At 37.3% G+C, this 18,376-nt stretch overlaps 1 protein-coding gene and 1 pseudogene across 2 annotated transcripts in view; one reads left to right on the top strand and one right to left on the bottom strand.

Moving 5' to 3' along the window:
* The window catches only part of LOC149897161 (U4/U6.U5 tri-snRNP-associated protein 1-like), a 41,304-nt pseudogene extending 35,528 nt beyond the window's left edge, over positions 1–5,776 (top strand). The window contains exon 16 of the transcript XR_016458240.1: positions 5,300–5,776. The product of XR_016458240.1 is annotated as a U4/U6.U5 tri-snRNP-associated protein 1-like (transcript). The remainder of the gene's footprint in view (positions 1–5,299) is intronic.
* A 9,914-nt stretch (positions 5,777–15,690) lies between these two features.
* Positions 15,691–16,569, bottom strand: LOC149897162 (uncharacterized). The gene has a single exon (XM_090117035.1). The coding sequence runs from the start codon at positions 16,567–16,569 to the stop codon at positions 15,691–15,693; it is 879 nt and encodes a 292-aa protein (XP_089973161.1).
* Positions 16,570–18,376: the final 1,807 nt, after the last annotated feature.

Raw genomic sequence — 18,376 nt, forward strand, 5'->3', positions numbered from 1 at the left:
ACCTGTTACAGCTTCCGAACCTGTAAAAGCACCTGTTACAGCTCCCTGACCTGTAAAAGCACCTGTTACAGCTTCCGGACCTGTAAAAGCACCTGTTACAGCTTCCGGACCTGTAAAAGCAACTGTTACAGCTTCCGGACCTGTAAACGAACCTGTAACAGCTCCCTGACCTGTTAAAACACCTGTTATAGCTTTCGGACCTGTAAAAGCACCTGTTACAGCTCCCTGACCTGTTAAAGCACCTGTAACAGCTTCCGGACCTGTAAAAGCACCTGTTACAGCTCCCTGACCTGTTAAAACACCTGTAATAGCTCCCTGGCCTATAAAAGCATCTGTTGTAGCTCCCTGACCTGATAAAACACCTGTTACAGCTTCCGGACCTGTAAAAGCACCTGTTACAGCTCCCTGACCTGTAAAAGCACCTGTTACAGCTCCCTGACCTGTTAAAACACCTGTAATAGCTCCCTGGCCTATAAAAGCATCTGTTGTAGCTCCCTGACCTGATAAAACACCTGTTACAGCTTCCGGACCTGTAAAAGCACCTGTTACAGCTTCCGGACCTGTAAAAGCACCTGTTACAGCTCCCTGACCTGTAAAAGCACCTGTTACAGCTTCCGGACCTGTAAAAGCACCTGTTACAGCTTCCGGACCTGTAAAAGCAACTGTTACAGCTTCCGGACCTGTAAACGAACCTGTAACAGCTCCCTGACCTGTTAAAACACCTGTTATAGCTTCCGGACCTGTAAAAGCACCTGTTACAGCTCCCTGACCTGTAAAAGCAACTGTTACAGCTTTCGGACCTGTAAAAGCACCTGTTACAGCTCCCTGACCTGTTAAAACACATGTAATAGCTTCCGGACCTGTAAAAGCACCTGTAACAGCTTCCAAACCTGTAAAAGCACCTGCTTCAGCTCACTGACCTGTAAAAGCACCTGTAACAGCTTCCAAACCTGTAAAATCACCTGCTACAGCTCCCTGACCTATAAAAGCATCTGTTGTAGCTCCCTGACCTGATAAAACACCTGTAATAGCTTCCGGACCTGTAAAAGCACCTGTTACAGCTCCCTGACCTGTTAAAGCACCTGTAACAGCTTCCAAACCTGTAAAAGCACCTGCTACAGCTCCCTGACCTGTAAAAGCACCTGTTACAGCTCCCTGACCTGATAAAACACCTGTTACATCTGCCTGACCTGATAAAACACCTGTTACAGCTTCCGGACCTGTAAAAGCACCTGTTATAGCTCCCTGACCTGTTAAAACACATGTAATAGCTTCCGGACCTGTAAAAGCACCTGTAACAGCTTCCAAACCTGTAAAAGCACCTGCTACAGCTCCCTGACCTGTAAAAGCACCTGTTACAGCTCCCTGACCTGATAAAACACCTGTTACATCTGCCTGACCTGATAAAACACCTGTTACAGCTTCCGGACCTTTAAAAGCACCTGTTACAGCTCCCTGACCTGTTAAAACACATGTAATAGCTTCCGGACCTGAAAAAGCACCTGTTACAGCTCCCTGACCTGTTAAAGCACCTGTAACAGCTTCCAAACCTGTAAAAGCACCTGCTTCAGCTCACTGACCTGTAAAAGCACCTGTAACAGCTTCCAAACCTGTAAAAGCACCTGCTACAGCTCACTGACCTGTAAAAGCACCTGTTACAGCTCCCTGACCTGTAAAAGCACCTGTTACAGCTTCCTGACCTGATAAAACACCTGTTACATCTGCCTGACCTGTTAAAACACCTGTGACAGCTTCCGGACCTGTAAAAGCACCTGTTATAGCTCCCTGACCTGTTAAAACACATGTAATAGCTTCCGGACCTGTAAAAGCACCTGTTTCAGCTCCCTGACCTGTTAAAACACATGTAATAGCTTCCGGACCTGTAAAAGCACCTGTAACAGCTTCCAAACCTGTAAAAGCACCTGCTACAGCTCCCTGACCTGTAAAAGCACCTGTTACAGCTCCCTGACCTGATAAAACACCTGTTACATCTGCCTGACCTGATAAAACACCTGTTACAGCTTCCGGACCTTTAAAAGCACCTGTTACAGCTCCCTGACCTGTTAAAACACATGTAATAGCTTCCGGACCTGAAAAAGCACCTGTTACAGCTCCCTGACCTGTTAAAGCACCTGTAACAGCTTCCAAACCTGTAAAAGCACCTGCTTCAGCTCACTGACCTGTAAAAGCACCTGTAACAGCTTCCAAACCTGTAAAAGCACCTGCTACAGCTCACTGACCTGTAAAAGCACCTGTTACAGCTCCCTGACCTGTAAAAGCACCTGTTACAGCTTCCTGACCTGATAAAACACCTGTTACATCTGCCTGACCTGTTAAAACACCTGTGACAGCTTCCGGACCTGTAAAAGCACCTGTTATAGCTCCCTGACCTGTTAAAACACATGTAATAGCTTCCGGACCTGTAAAAGCACCTGTTTCAGCTCCCTGACCTGTAAAAGCACCTGTAACAGCTTCCGGACCTGTAAAATCACCTGCTACAGCTCCCTGACCTATAAAAGCATCTGTTGTAGCTCCCTGACCTGATAAAATACCTGTAATAGCTTCCGGACCTGTAAAAGCACCTGTTACAGCTCCCTGACCTGTTAAAGCACCTGTAACAGCTTCCAAACCTGTAAAAGCACCTGCTACAGCTCCCTGACCTGTAAAAGCACCTGTTACAGCTCCCTGACCTGATAAAACACCTGTTACATCTGCCTGACCTGATAAAACACCTGTTACAGCTTCCGGACCTTTAAAAGCACCTGTTACAGCTCCCTGACCTGTTAAAACACATGTTATAGCTTCCGGACCTGTTAAAGCACCTGTTACAGCTTCCGGACCTGTAATGGCAACTGATACAGCTTCTGGACCTGTAAAAGCACCTGTTACAGCTTCCGGACCTGTAAAAGCAACTGTTACAGCTTCCGGACCTGTAAACGAACCTGTAACAGCTCCCTGACCTGTTAAAACACCTGTATTAGCTTCCGGACCTGTAATAGCACCTGTTACAGCTCCCTGACCTGTTAAAGCACCTGTAACAGCTTCCGGACCTGTAAAAGCACCTGCTACAGCTCCCTGACCTGTAAAAGCACCTGTTACAGCTCCCTGACCTGATAAAACACCTGTTACAGCTTCCGGACCTGTAAAAGCACCTGTTACATCTCCCTGACCTGTTAAAACACATGTAATAGCTTCCAGACCTGTAAAAGCACCTGTTACAGCTCCCTGACCTGTTAAAGCACCTGTAACAGCTTCCGGACCTGTAAAAGCACCTGCTACAGCTCCCTGACCTGTAAAAGCACCTGTTACAGCTTCCGGACCCGTAAAAGCACCTGTTACAGCTCCCTGACCTGTAAAAGCACCTGTTACAGCTTCCGGACCTGTAAAAGCACCTGTTACAGCTTCCGGACCTGTAAAAGCAACTGTTACAGCTTCCGGACCTGTAAAAGCACCTGTTACAGCTCCCTGACCTGTAAAAGCACCTGTTACAGCTTCCTGACCTGATAAAACACCTGTTACATCTGCCTGACCTGTTTAAACACCTGTGACAGCTTCCGGACCTGTAAAAGCACCTGTAACAGCTTCCGGACCTGTAAAATCACCTGCTACAGCTCCCTGACCTGTTAAAACACCTGTAATAGCTTCCGGACCTGTAAAAGCACCTGTTACAGCTTCCAAACCTGTAAAAGCACCTGCTACAGCTCCCTGACCTGTAAAAGCACCTGTTACAGCTCCCTGACCTGTAAAAGCACCTGTTACAGCTTCCTGACCTGATAAAACACCTGTTACATCTGCCTGACCTGTTTAAACACCTGTGACAGCTTCCGGACCTGTAAAAGCACCTGTAACAGCTTCCGGACCTGTAAAATCACCTGCTACAGCTCCCTGACCTGTAAAAGCATCTGTTGTAGCTCCCTGACCTGATAAAACACCTGATACATCTGCCTGTCCTGTTAAAACACCTGCTACAGCTCCCTGACCTATTAAAGCATCCGTTGTAGCTCCTTGACCTGATAAAACACCTGTAATAGCTTCCCGACCTGTAAAAGCGCCTGTTACAGCTCCCTGACCTGTTAAAGCACCTGTAACAGCTTCCAAACCTGTAAAAGCACCTGCTACAGCTCCCTGACCTGTAAAAGCACCTGTTACAGCTCCCTGACCTGATAAAACACCTGTTACATCTGCCTGACCTGTTAAAACATCTGTTACAGCTTCCGGACCTGTAAAAGCACCTGTTACAGCTCCCTGACCTGTTAAAACACATGTTATGGCTTCCGGACCTGTAAAAGCACCTGTTACAGCTCCCTGACCTGTAAAAGCACCTGTAACAGCTTCCGGACCTGTAAAATCACCTGCTTCAGCTCCCTGACCTGTAAAAGCATCTGTTGTAGCTCCCTGACCTGATAAAACACCTGATACATCTGCCTGTCCTGTTAAAACACCTGTTACAGCTTCTGGACCTGTAAAAGCACCTGTTACAGCTCCCTGACCTGTTAAAACACCTGTAATAGCTTTCGAACCTGTAAAAGCACCTGTTACAGCTCCTTGACCTGTAAAAGCATCTGTTGAAGCTCCCTGACCTGATTAAACATCTGTTACAGCTTCCGGACCTGTAAAAGCGCCTGTTACAGCTTCCGGACCTGTAAAAGCGCCTGTTACAGCTTCCGGACCTGTAAAAGCGCCTGTTACAGCTTCCGGACCTGTAAAAGCACCTGTTACAGCTTTTGGACCTGTAAAAGCACCTGTTACAGCTTCCGGACCTGTAAAAGCACCTGTTACAGCTCCTGGACCTGTAAAAGCACCTGTAACAGCTGCCTGACCTGTTAAAGGACCTGTTACAGCTCCCTGACCTGATATAACACCTGTAACAGCTTCTGGACCTGTAAAAGCACTTCTGGACCTGTAAAAGCACCTGTTACAGCTACCTGACCTGTTAAAAGCATCTGTTACAGTTTCCGGACCTGTAAAAGCACCTGTTACAGCTCCCTGACCTGATATAACACCTGTAACAGCTTCTGGACCTGTAAAAGCACTTCTGGACCTGTAAAAGCACCTGTTACAGCTACCTGACCTGTTAAAAGCATCTGTTACAGTTTCCGGACCTGTAAAAGCACCTGTTACAGTTTCCGGACCTGTAAAAGCACCTGTTACAGCTTCTGGACCTGTAAAAGCACTTCTGGACCTGTAAAAGCACCTGTTACAGCTCCCTGACCTATTAAAGCATCTGTCAGCTCTCTTACCTGAAAAATCACCTGCTATAAAATGAAATAATTTCTAACATTTAAATGTCAACTTGCAGCTGATGAAGAAGATGAGCTCCACGGACACGCCGCTGGGCACACTGCACATGCTGCAGCAGAAACAGAAAGAAACACACTCGCCGTATATTGTGCTGAGCGGCACCAAGCGGGATACTAACAACTAAACCATTATAATATATATCCTAAAATACATAATAATAACAACCATAAGCCCATTACAAAATAGTTCAGATGTATGGAAAAATTGACATAGTATAATGAAATTGTAGATGTAAAAAGTATTTTTGTGTAACAAATGTGTAAAAACGGTGTTGGTATCAATTGTATTCAATATTCGTGTAATTCATTTGTTTGATTTTATGAATTGCATCGTTAATAAAAACCATTTCAGTGTCTAGCTATGTATAGTTTCATTAAATTTTTGTATACTTACCTGTCTTTTCTAATTAATTAAAGTAAAGTTTTATTCCATTCTCTTCATAAAAATGTATCCTATTTTAATATGAATAAAATTATTAACAGAAAATGTGTGTTTTATTTATAATTGCAAACCTTAGTAGTGTAGATCCTACCTACAGAGGAAATGTAGGTACCATTTAAGGGAATATTAAAAATGACATCTATCTTCCTACAGATATACAAATTTGAATAATAAATACAAAATTTATTTTATTTAGCTGCATATTTATACTGAGGTTTCTCACAAAATTGCATTTGTCATAAATGTAAAGTTATCTGTCTAAAATCTAAATAAACATAGTTCAACAAAGAACCAAAAAATATGATTTTCCTGGATATGCATTAAATGTACATATATATCCGTGTTGTGCTCTATAATGCTTATTTGTATAACATGAGCTGGCTCCACACGCTTGGTGTTTACAATCACACATACTATTCACCCACAGACACCGTAAACGAACAGGCAGGCATTCGGCAGGCTCTTGATAACGTGCTGTCGAAATGTAACTTCTTTTGTAACTTTTTGTTTCAAATAAAATTCTATAAATTACTGGCAGAAAATATTATGAGCAATGATAAAAGGAGTCAAAAAAACAAGAAATACTGTCATAACACAGTTTAACAGATTTAATAAACACAAATATAAAATCAACTTATTAATTTTAAGAAGATTATTTTCATTAAGTAATGGCGGATAATGAGACCCGTTTAAGTTTGACTCGACCGACGCCTCTTGATATTATTGCATTCATTCCATACGCATGTTACCAAATGGAGGCCCAATTCGAAGTCAGAGTGTTAACACGAGTTAAGAGTAAGTTTATTTTATTTGTAACTAATTACAGCAACTTATATTTTAAGAATTAAAATGTATAAATATATTAGATGCAAATAAAAGAGGAATATCAAAATAAATACATATTTTTCAGAGGAGTATGTGAGTGTATCTGAGAAGAATAAAAAAACAAAACGTGAAAGATCTATCATGCAGTACACGTCGACCGCGCGCATGTCTCAAGAAAAGGAAAAAACGGAGTCACAGTTAGCGTTCGGCGTCACCGACCACAGCCAGATGGTGCTGATCATCGCGATCTGCGACAGCGCCGGCCACCTCGTCGAACTGCTGTTCCAGCGCACCTCAGTGCCTCAGCTGCTCCTGGAAGTCATAGGCTTTTGTCTTCCATATCTCCATATTTGAACAGAATCACGATACGCTGGGGAGCTATCGATGGTTACAGCATCTATGAGATAACGAAACATTTGCGACAGTCCCACATAACAGAAATATGCCTGGACGATTCTCCGGTTGCGCACTACAATCAATATTTGCTCCTCGAGTATCAAACTAACTTAAAGTACTTGAGTCTTGAAAGGTGCGGTTTGGTCGATAGAGATTGTATTCGTATCGCTGCTCAATTAGTTTACCCACAGCCCGCATCTCGTACCCTGCGCGTTTTGTCGCTGGCTTCAAACACTATAACCAACGATGGCGCCATTGCTTTAGGTTCAATGCTGCGCAGCAACCGACAATTGCGATTTCTTAACTTATCTGGAAACCAAATTTCAGACAGTGGAGCGGCAGCCATCTTCAGTAGTTTGATGGAATTTCCTATGACTTATGATGAAATTGTATCAAAACGAGCACGTAGTATAGAATATTTAAACAGACAAAAAGAAGTTTATATTAAATGCTATAAGGAACTGCTCAATACGCCCGTCGCAAAATCATTGGACGATCGTGGCAGTGGAAAGAAGAGGAGCGTTCGTCCTAAGCGGCAGAGCACTACGGCTCTCATCACTAATTCTGAGCCACTCTCTCCCACGGACAATATTGCATCTAAAGCAAAGAAAATGACATTTGATCTCATTGGACCGAACAACGAAACATTTTGTGCGAGAGACACTATACGCAAAGATTCTTACTTATATTCTATCGGCAATTTGAGTCTCTCTTACCTTAATCTGTCCTATAATAACCTGGGACATGAAAGTCTAGTAAAACTATTACGGGTGATCCGATACCAAGAGAGTTTAAAATGCAAAACAGCTGAAGTTGGATTGGTCCGAGTTATGGTGGAGGGAAATCCGATGCCAAGTAGGAGTTGTGAACTGGAAGCCATACAAGACTTCACTTACTGCATCGGTATGAGTGGAACACAATTTACACAAGTTAAATGTGAAAAGCTCAAACCTATGAAACTTGGTAAAAGATAGGTCAAGTTTTTAATTTCTTTAAATAGTTTTTATTTTATGGTACTTTTATAAGAATATCATGTGCTAATTATGCTATTTCTGTATTCCCTATAATAATTTATGAATAATTTCATGTTGTATTACTTTCTATTTCATAATTTATATTAAATAACGAAATGAGTGAATAATATGCGTTTTATTTAGCCTCTGCTTGTTTTGAGAGTCATGCACGTACATTCTGTACGTTTTTTTTGTATTTGTGTGTACTGTGTATGATTGGATCTGGCATGAATATTTAAAATTTCTCATTTTCTACATGCGCTTTATACCAATAATAAAATTTAAGTGTCTCAAATAACCTTTTTTACCAAATGCATATGGATGTATGTACGGTACATAGTATAATAATATATTTTTGTCAATTTGGACCAATTTTTATGAAATTTTTTGAGTGATATACACAAATTTTCATAAAAATTGTAGTAGTGGTAGGTTTGAGAATCGGCCAACATCTATTTTTCACAACCCAGTAATAAGCGTGTCCTACCAGAACAATGTTTTTCGGGTCAACTAGAAAATTATATTGTTAATTAGGAAATTAAAGGATACAAATAAAACACCGTTTTATTTTCATGTTTTTATTTATCTTTAACAATCATTCCAACTGTAAACAACCTTAATGATATACATAGCACACTTATATTGCTGCCAGTTAAAAAAGTCTTTTAGACAATAATTTTACGAGTAATTATCATTTATGAAAGTATACAATATTATAATTTAAAAAAGGATGTAAATTACTACAAAACAATTCATTTCAATATAGTTACCGAACTTTTTTCTAAAAATAATCTATATTGTGTCTTGTAAATACTGAATTTTTCAAACATTATAATGATTGTATTGAGCAATAAAAATAGTGGAATGTTCTAAAATTACTTCATTTTACGTATATTAATGCCTCTGTATTAAAATATAAAATTTAATCTAAATTATGTACAGATTCACAATAAAACTTTAATCTATTATTCATTATAAATTATTATACACTAGCAATGCCCTGCGGTTTCACCCGCATAGATAGCGATATCGTTACAGTGAAAAGTCTACTATAGGTCGGACTATACGGACTATACGGTTTAATTTTTAATCACATGAAAATCACCTTTACCCCGTCCCGCACTAGGTACGGCCTTTTTTTTTTGTTTTAGTGGGGAAATCTTTCATAGATACCCACGGCCTCCGGGGGAGGGGCCGTGGGTTATGTCGGATTCCTACCGACCAAAACCCCACTGTGTTTCGTCAAGACGCATATTGGTAGAATTCCTCCGTGACCCCCGCACTACGGCCTGCTCGAACAGTATACCTACTATTTTCTGTAGATTGACACTTTTAAAAATTCGTTATATCATTTAAATAAATAAATAAATAAATAAATAAATCATTTATTCCACTTAAAACATTTTACAAATAAGAGCGACCCAGGCTCCTAAGATAGTAAGAACTGTTTTTCAGGAGCCTGTGTCTTCCATTTACAGTTACATGACACGAAAAAAATCAGAGACAAATTAAATAAAATCAAAAATAAATTAAAAATTTACATGCAATTAAAACTATTAAAAAAATCAATAACAAATAAGTACATACAGCAAAACAAAAAACAAAATGTGTCTAGGTATCTAATTACAAATAAAGCACGTCCAAAACAAATTTCGAAAATTATATCATCACATAAATAAATTCATCTAAAATTAAATAAGTTAGTAATTATAAAATAAATTGAGCAACATATATTAAATCAGCAAAAAATCAATATTAAATCGAAACAATGCAACACTATTATTATAAGTTGTTACAATCAACATAACAATAAAATGTAAGTTAGTAGTACCTAAGTTATTATAGCTAAATATTACAAATTACAATATCCAATCAATTAAAATTACAATTAAAAGGTAGAATTAAGATTCATGATAAGTATATTAAAATGTAAAAATCAAGAAATGGAAATTAATATTTTAAAAATTAAAATTAATAAAAAGAAAAAAAAAAATCAATAAGTCCAAAACCATTATCAATACTATATTAATTAGGAGAATAAGATTATGTAAGTGTGCGTGTGTGCAGGCGTGCATGTGTGTGTGTATGTGTGTATGTGGGTGCGTGTGTGTGTGTGTGTGTCTTTGTGTTTGTGGATACCTGTATTAATAATTAATCCATTTAAGGAATTTATAATAGATTTTCTGTGTCATTGTAGTCAAGTCTAGATAACCAATTCAAAATTCTAGCCTTAATTTGGTAATTGTTCAGAGCAGTAATATTATAAAACTTATTCATTTTATTGTACAGTTTTGGAGCAATATATTTATAGTGCCTGTGTCCAAATTTGGATTTAGTCCACGGAACTGGAACAGCAACTCTTCTATTTTTGTTATACTCGTTGCTGTTATTAAATCTATGATAACGCCGTATACATTGATACACAAATAGTTTTCGGACACTTAAAATCTTCACTTTAGAGTATAACATGGTAGTTGGGTGGTCGAATGGTAACTTGAAAGCTACTTTTAAAAGCGCACGCTGAGACCTTTCAATTTCTAAGAGATAGGTTTTTGCTGCTCCTCCCCACGATGTTATACAGTAGCTTATGAGGCATTCCCCAAGTGCTTTATATATTAGAGTTATTAAGTCATTGCTTGCAAAGTTTCTAAGTGTTTTAAATACATATATTAATCTTCTGATCCGCGTTGAGACATTTCTAATTTGCGGAATCCAGTTAAGCTTATCATCAATTATAATGCCAAGATATTTTATTTGGGGAACTCTCTGTATCTTCGGACACATGCATGAGCCTGTAGTACTGCTGGAATCACGGTTGCACGGAAAAACATGTAGTGTAAGGTCCAGGTGATCAGCTGGACTAATTGCAGATGTTTTTGAAAAGCATAGGTATTTAGTTTTAGATACATTTAATTTTAACAAATTAGTCTCCAACCACCCGGTCACAGCTCGAAGTCCCTTTTCAGATTTTTTAAATACCTCTTTCCATGTTTTACCTTTAAATAATATAACCGTGTCGTCAGCAAACATAGTTACCTCACAGTCAGCCACATTTAGTTTACACAGCTCATTCACATATATCAGAAACAGCATAGGACCGAGAGTGCTACCCTGCGGCACTCCATAAGAGACCTCACCCTCGTTACTCAGTTTAGATTCTATACGCACAGATTGCGTTCTGTTAGACAGGTAATCTGTAAACCAGGCAAGGGGAAGGCCCCTTACGCCCACATGCTCCAGCTTAGCAAGCATAATTGGGATGGACACAGTGTCGAAGGCTTTTTGAAGGTCTAGAAATATTCCTAGACACTTATATCCTTCATCCAGATGCGTTGACACTTGTGTAGTGAGCCGCAGTGTGGCATCCTCAGTAGATCTTCCACATCTAAATCCAAATTGGTTGCTATGTAGGAGCTTATTTTTTTCTAAGAAGCGAGTAAGTCTCTTGCTTACACATTTTTCTAATATCTTAGCTAAAGTACATAGCAGAGAAATAGGTCTATAGTTAGAGGGGCATGATCTGTCGCCTGATTTATGGATAGGGATAACAATGGCTTTTTTAAGAGGCTTTGGAAAAACTCCTGTTTTAATACTTAGATTGCATATATAGGATATGTGGGGTGACAGGAGGTCTCTGAATTCTTTAAATATGCGGGTAGGTATATTATCATAGCCAGAAGCACTACAGGAATTCAGCTTAGATAAGAGCCCACATATTTCTTGAGGATCAGTAGGACTAAGTAGAAGAGAATTTTTAGGACACTCATCGTTTTTTAAATCTAGTGTTAATTCCTTCTCCGTTTTCTTCAGTGAATTAAGGGTAGATTTTGCGAGTGTTCCACCTATAGAAATAAAGTAGTTATTGACTACATTCAATGCGTCAATCGTATCATACTTTAAATTTAAAAGTTCATTGCTAGGTGCTCTGTTGTTCGATAGACTACATGCCTCCTTTATTATCTTCCACATGCCCTTTGGATTGCCATAATTTTTGTCCAATTTGTCTTTATAATATGACTTTTTCACATTTTTTATGATGTTATTACATGTGTTTCTATATTTCTTGTATTCATCGAGTAAAGCAAGATCTGTGGGGTTTCTTTTGGTTCTTTTATGTAATCTATCTCTTTTTCTTAAACATTTAATAAGCCCGAAAGTAATCCAAGGTTTCAGGGGTCTTTTTCGGTTGGGAACTTTTTTAACTATTTTGCAATTATTTAATGCAGATTCAATTTTATCGATGAAGAAAGTCACAGCTTCATTTGGGTCTTGTATCTTATAGAATTCGTACCAATTTATATTGTCTATTAAGTCAGGGAGAAGCTTATGATCATAGATGGTTTTATACAGCGTTTCATTATTGTTCTTATCTTTTGACGTGCTGATTTCTAGAAGGATAGGTGCATGATCTGTCAAGGGATCAAAAACAACAGTTTTACACCTTTTTTTTGTTCTTAACATGAAGTGATCTATGCAAGATTTTATCCGTGTTGGTTTATTTACTCCTTGTCTAAGTCCATGGAAGTACATCATGTTCAGATAGTCACACGCGTAACCCGTAGTGTTACTGGGAAGAATATCCAAGTTAATGTCACCAGTCAGAATGATTTCATTATTTGAGATAGTGCTTAACAATTTGTCCAGCGAATTTATAAACAGTGAAGGATGAAGGCTTGGTGGTCTATAGGAGCAGATAAGAGAAAGATTACGCTCAATTGTTAGAAGAAGACAATTCCCACCTTCCATTTCCGGTTCCGAAAAAGTATATTTGAGGTGATTTTTAATATATACAATAACGCCATCATTCTGATTGAGACTTTTACTTGTTTTTATGGCAGTATAAGAGTTCAAGCCTGGTATTATACTGTCCCCGTTTATCCAACACTCTGTTAAAACGACAATATCTATATTTGAGTTTAAGGATGCCAAAAATAGAGCAAGTTGATCGAAATTTTTGTGGACACTGCGGATATTTACCGTTAGTATTAATAGCGATTTGTGGTTATCTGGGCTACTAAAGTCTGCAGGACTCGGCAGATATGTACAATCGATTTCACTAATTATTTCTAACTCAGTATAAATATTATTATCGTCATCGAATTTGAAAGCATATTAAAAGTTTCGCTAAATTAGGGACCCGAATATTAGACATGCACTGGTTAAATATACAATGATCATCTGAATTATAAGCACGTGCTAATTTGCAAAGTAATATAAGTAAATACAGATTAAATTCCTTGTTATTATGGATATTGTGTTGTGTATAATAACGTGTGTAATGTGTATGTTGGTTTTTCACAGTTCTTTGTAAAAGATCATAAATAGGATATATAGGGAGAAATAGAGTTAACAATAAATTATTTCGATAACTATCATAATGTATGGATATGAGAATGGTTTTGGATAATATAAGTCATGCTGTCGCTTCATTCAGTTGTCGCAGCTGATTTTCTTCCTTGATATGAATATGTTGTCCACCGTCCGTTTTTCTCATATAGGGTCAGGGAGGAAACAGTGACTCAGGCGGCTACAGTGACTCATTACTAGTTCGGCTAGAATAAGACGTACACAGTTGTTGTCTACCTCCCTCGTTTGAAGCTAACGGTCCTCAGACTTGTACAAACCAGTCAGTCGGCGACTCAAGCGCCGAACAGTGGGGCCACCACGTGTTTTTGTTTTAGTGCTCACAAAATTATAATTTCAACATAAGTTTGCTTGATTTTAATATCTAAAGTATATAATAAATGTTGTAATCATTTTTTCTGTCTTATAGTTATGTTTATGCAGATTGCCTTTGTATGTTTAATTCAGTTGATTGATTGATTTTTCGATCCATTTGAATATGAAATAATCAAAATGACGGAGTTGTGTACAGTGACTCAATTTGAAGCGGTACACAGTGACTCGTGAGCCACTGTGTACCTACTTCAGTTTATATTATGCAGTTCTATGTCTTCCTTTTGATTTTTTAGGTAATTTGTTTATTTATTATATTTTGTTGATAAAATGCCACGGTAAAAATCTGCAGAACGAAAAATTGGAAAAGCAACACAATAAAACTTTAAAGAAGGGTGGTTATTAATAAGAAATGGAGACTCGATAAGACAAGCATCTAAGAAGGTCGGTGTTGCATTTGCTACCCTTAAAATATATTATTGAAAGACAAAAAACTGTGAAACTCTTGACGATCAACAGTTGGAGCCCTAACGAACCTATAAATTTCAAGACAAATGAGTCTATTGAACCACTTACATTATGTGTCTTGGAAGAGCCAATGTTTTTCAAAGAAACTGTAGAAGACAACCAACCGAATGCAAACATTATCACAGAAAACTTCATCCATTAACATACCCTCAACTTCGCTTATGGACACACCATTGATTTCATCTAATAACATACCATCGAGTTCATTCGTCAACATACCACCGATCTCATCCTCACAAGTTTCTTTTAAAAGTCCATTTGAATTCAGAGATCCAATAAAAGCCAAACCTAGACAAAATAACAGAAAACATACGAATCCAAGACGCAGGCTAATTGCTAGCGACACATCTGAAAAATTGTTGTTGGAAAAAGAAAATATGACGCAAAGAAAAGTAAAATTACTCGAACAGTAAGAGCAGCAGTGATGAAGAAATGGAAAATGAAGAAGTATTATTACAAGATTCGGATGACGACATGGAATGGCCAACAGATAACAATCATGGATATGAAAATGACGCTGACACTGATAACGAAAACATTATTTTAACGGATGGAGATTTAAAAAAACCTTTACCTCATTCACCTCGAGAAGGCGAATATTTTGTTGTCCAATTAGCTACCAAAAAATAGAGATCTTAATACGATAAGGGCGAAAGTTTGTATGGATGTTTGTTACTCTTTCACGTTAAAACTACTGAACCGATTACAATGAAATTTAGCACACATATAGAGGGTAACTTGGATTAACACATAGGATAGGTTTTATCCCGGAAATCCCACGGGAACGGGAACTATGCGGGTTTTCCTTTGAAAACGCGGGCGAAGCCGCGGGGGGAAATCTAGTCCTTATAAATGGGAAAAGTGTTAGAGGAACGAAATGATAACATGGAATTTTACATATCATTTTTGAGGCGAAAGCCTGGTACTGATAAGTTTATTATGCCAAATAAGCCCGATCTGTCTATTGTAAAAGAGGACGATTTAAAATTTATTCTACCTAAACCGTTAATGCCTGGAACAGCCATTTTATTATTTTTCAATCGATTTTAATTTTAATACTGTGAATTAGTTGACGATGATTAGATATTAGATATCTATTTTTTTTGTGAATTTTTTTATTTATTTTTTTAATTTTTTATTCTAAGACCGATTATATTAATTCATATAGTGAAGTTCCTACATTTGTATTAGTCATTTTATGAAAGATAATAAAGAATTTTGATTAAGTATATCTTTTTAATTTTCACTGAGCCACTGTATACTATTAGAGTCACTGTGTACTACACTATTGAGTCACTGTATACATCCACCGGTACACAGTGACTCAAATCTATTTTTTTATATTTTATTTTTTAGTTTAATTAATTTAAAGTATAATGAAAATATAATGACACAATAGTGAAATGTAGTAACCTGACTTCAAGATCTAAAAAAATCACTTTGATTATATATTATTTACTATATTTTTGAGCGTATCGAAAAAATCCGAGTCACTGTTTCCTCCCTGACCCTACACTCTGCCATTCGTTGTCCAACAGAACTTATATCCATGGACGTTTGCAAATTGTCGAGCTAAGTAAAACAGTTTTCTGGTTTTGGCAGTGAGGCTTTCCGTTATGTATATGGGAACAACGGGTCCAGGGATGCCAATGTGTTGCGAATTAAACTTATTGTGAGTATTAGTTTTATTAAATTCTTTAACCTTGGATAGAATTTTATTTTTAACAGAGATGGTAGTGAAGTCCACCAAAACAGTCGCTGAGGGTTTCTTTTGATTGAACTTATTAATTATTTTGGAAACATCTTTTATATCAGATAATTGAATAGGCACATCCAGAGAATCACATGTCTTGTTGACAACCGATAAGAGGTCAGCCGTCGCAGCGGGAGTGGGGGGGATGTTTCGAATTTCAATCATGGTGGATTTTTGTGACCTATGCATCATATCAATTTGATCCTCTAGAGACTTTATATAAGTTAAAGTTTCTTTTCTCTCTTTCTGCAACAGTGTCACGGCACTTTTAAGATCTTCATACTTTTCTGACAAGAAGTGGAAGGATTTTTCTATTTCCGAATTTGTGTTTCTGATTTCAATGTTTGTTTTTTGAATGCTGATATTTTGTTGCTTGACTTCAGCAATATCATCAGTCAGTTTCTTTAGCACTAGCTCTTGTTCTTTTTTCCAAGCGTCAATTTTGTTAAATATATCTTCCTTAAATTGTTGGTGATCCTCTCTAGTTTTATGTACATCTTCTTCTTGCGATCCCCTGCGACGTTTTTGGCGTTTAGGATTTGCACCCTTCTTTTTGTCTGTAGGATCATAAAATTTTGCTGTCTCGGTATCCGAGTTATGCGGTGTGGTTTTGCTCATTGGTGGAGTACGTTGCATTTTTAAAAGAACTTTATCAATAATAATAAAAAAAAAAGAGAGAAAAAAAAAAAAAATTTTTTTTTTTTTTCCTTGCTGTTTTGCTACCTTTTGATCACCATACATACACTCTTTTCAAGAGGAAATAAATATAAACAATTTCTGAAATATATTTTCAAGTAGGGCCATGCGAGGTTTGAACTATGGTTCAGATGATTTATGACCGAAGTCTATCCGACTCAGCCACCGATGCGCTAGTTGGAACAGCGAAATTATTGATGATATGTAGCTTATAAAAATACGTTATGATTATCGAAGTTACTGAGTCATTGACCTTTGATTACGAACAAAGAACACAGTTTTTTTTTTATTTGCACTTCGTTTTCACTGTAATTATGAATTTATTATTTTTATTTATCGCTTTATTGAGTAATAATGTTTAGTTTAAACACTTAGAACACTATTTTACAGTAACTTATTTGTTCAAATTCACTGTTGAATATTGGGTATTTCACTGTTGTACTTATTATACTTAACACATAATTATTATATATATTTTAGCACTAGTAAACATTAGAAGAGGTAGTCTGGGAGATGCACTTTACTATTTTAGACTGTTAGATCCAGATTAACACTGTAAATATTTTATTGTAATTTATAAACACGGAGCTGATACTTTCGTGCCGACGACGAGTACGCGAATGAATTTTTTTTTAAATTTGAATGGAATATCCGATTCTTTTCATTTAAAAAGTATTTTGCTGGTATTGAAACAGTCTATAATAAAACGTCATTTAATTGGATAAGGATTAATATATGTGTATGGATAACATGGTTTGATTACTATCGGCACTTCTATTTACTTTGAAAACGTAAAAAAGTTGTTGTAGTAACATAACTACTGAAGATGGACATATGGTATCGCGGACTTTCTTGTAGATATTGATCCATTCTATAATACCGTAGAACATTTTTTTGTTCTATCTTCAATAGATTCCGCAGCGCACGCGATGACAGAAGTTTTATTGAGGATTTTTTTACACCTTACCATCATTATTGCATTTTTGGTAAGGATATCTAATTTTTTTGAAAATGCAATATAGCCTATGTTGCTCAGTAAAGATGCAGCTTTCTAATGGTGAAAGAATTTTTGAAATCGGTCCAGTAGTTTTTGCGTGAAAACCATACATACATACATACATACATACTTACAAACTTTTCCTCTTTATAATATTCGTATAGATAAATATGTTTTCAGGAAGACTCCATACGCTTATTGCTTTTATACATAGGCAAGGAATTAGAGTATCTTATATCTAAACATCCATTCTAACTTACATACATCTGGCCCAGTAGACAAAGTAACAATTACAAAACGATAACGAAGTTAGAAATCGCAAAAATGTATGGGATTGACATACGCCGCGTTAGATCACGTGGTCTATCTAATGTCAATCCCATACATTTTTGCGATTTCTAACTTCGTTATCGTTTTGTAATTGTTACTTTGTCTAAGGCCCCTGATGAGTCACAGTTCGACTGGTTTAATATCATTTGTTAAAATAATAAAATTTCTTCACATTTGGCATCATATGTACACATAATATTGCACGCCTCATATGCGAAGCGTTGAGGTGGGTACTACTGTCACTTCGCGCAAAACATCTGATTTTTCAAACTTAAAATGTCTTTATGTATCATACATTGCACTTGTAAGATAATACATACACACACATATTAAGAAAAAACACTATTTTTAACATTCATGATATTTTTGATGTCATTTTTGTTATTTAAACTAGTTAAAAAACAGTTTAAAAAAGTTCTG

Source organism: Colias eurytheme, chromosome 26 (assembly GCF_061535395.1).
Source record: "Colias eurytheme isolate Ceu_HAF_F1 chromosome 26, ilColEury1 Martin Lab GWU primary, whole genome shotgun sequence".
NCBI classification, from domain to species: Eukaryota; Metazoa; Arthropoda; class Insecta; order Lepidoptera; family Pieridae; genus Colias; species Colias eurytheme.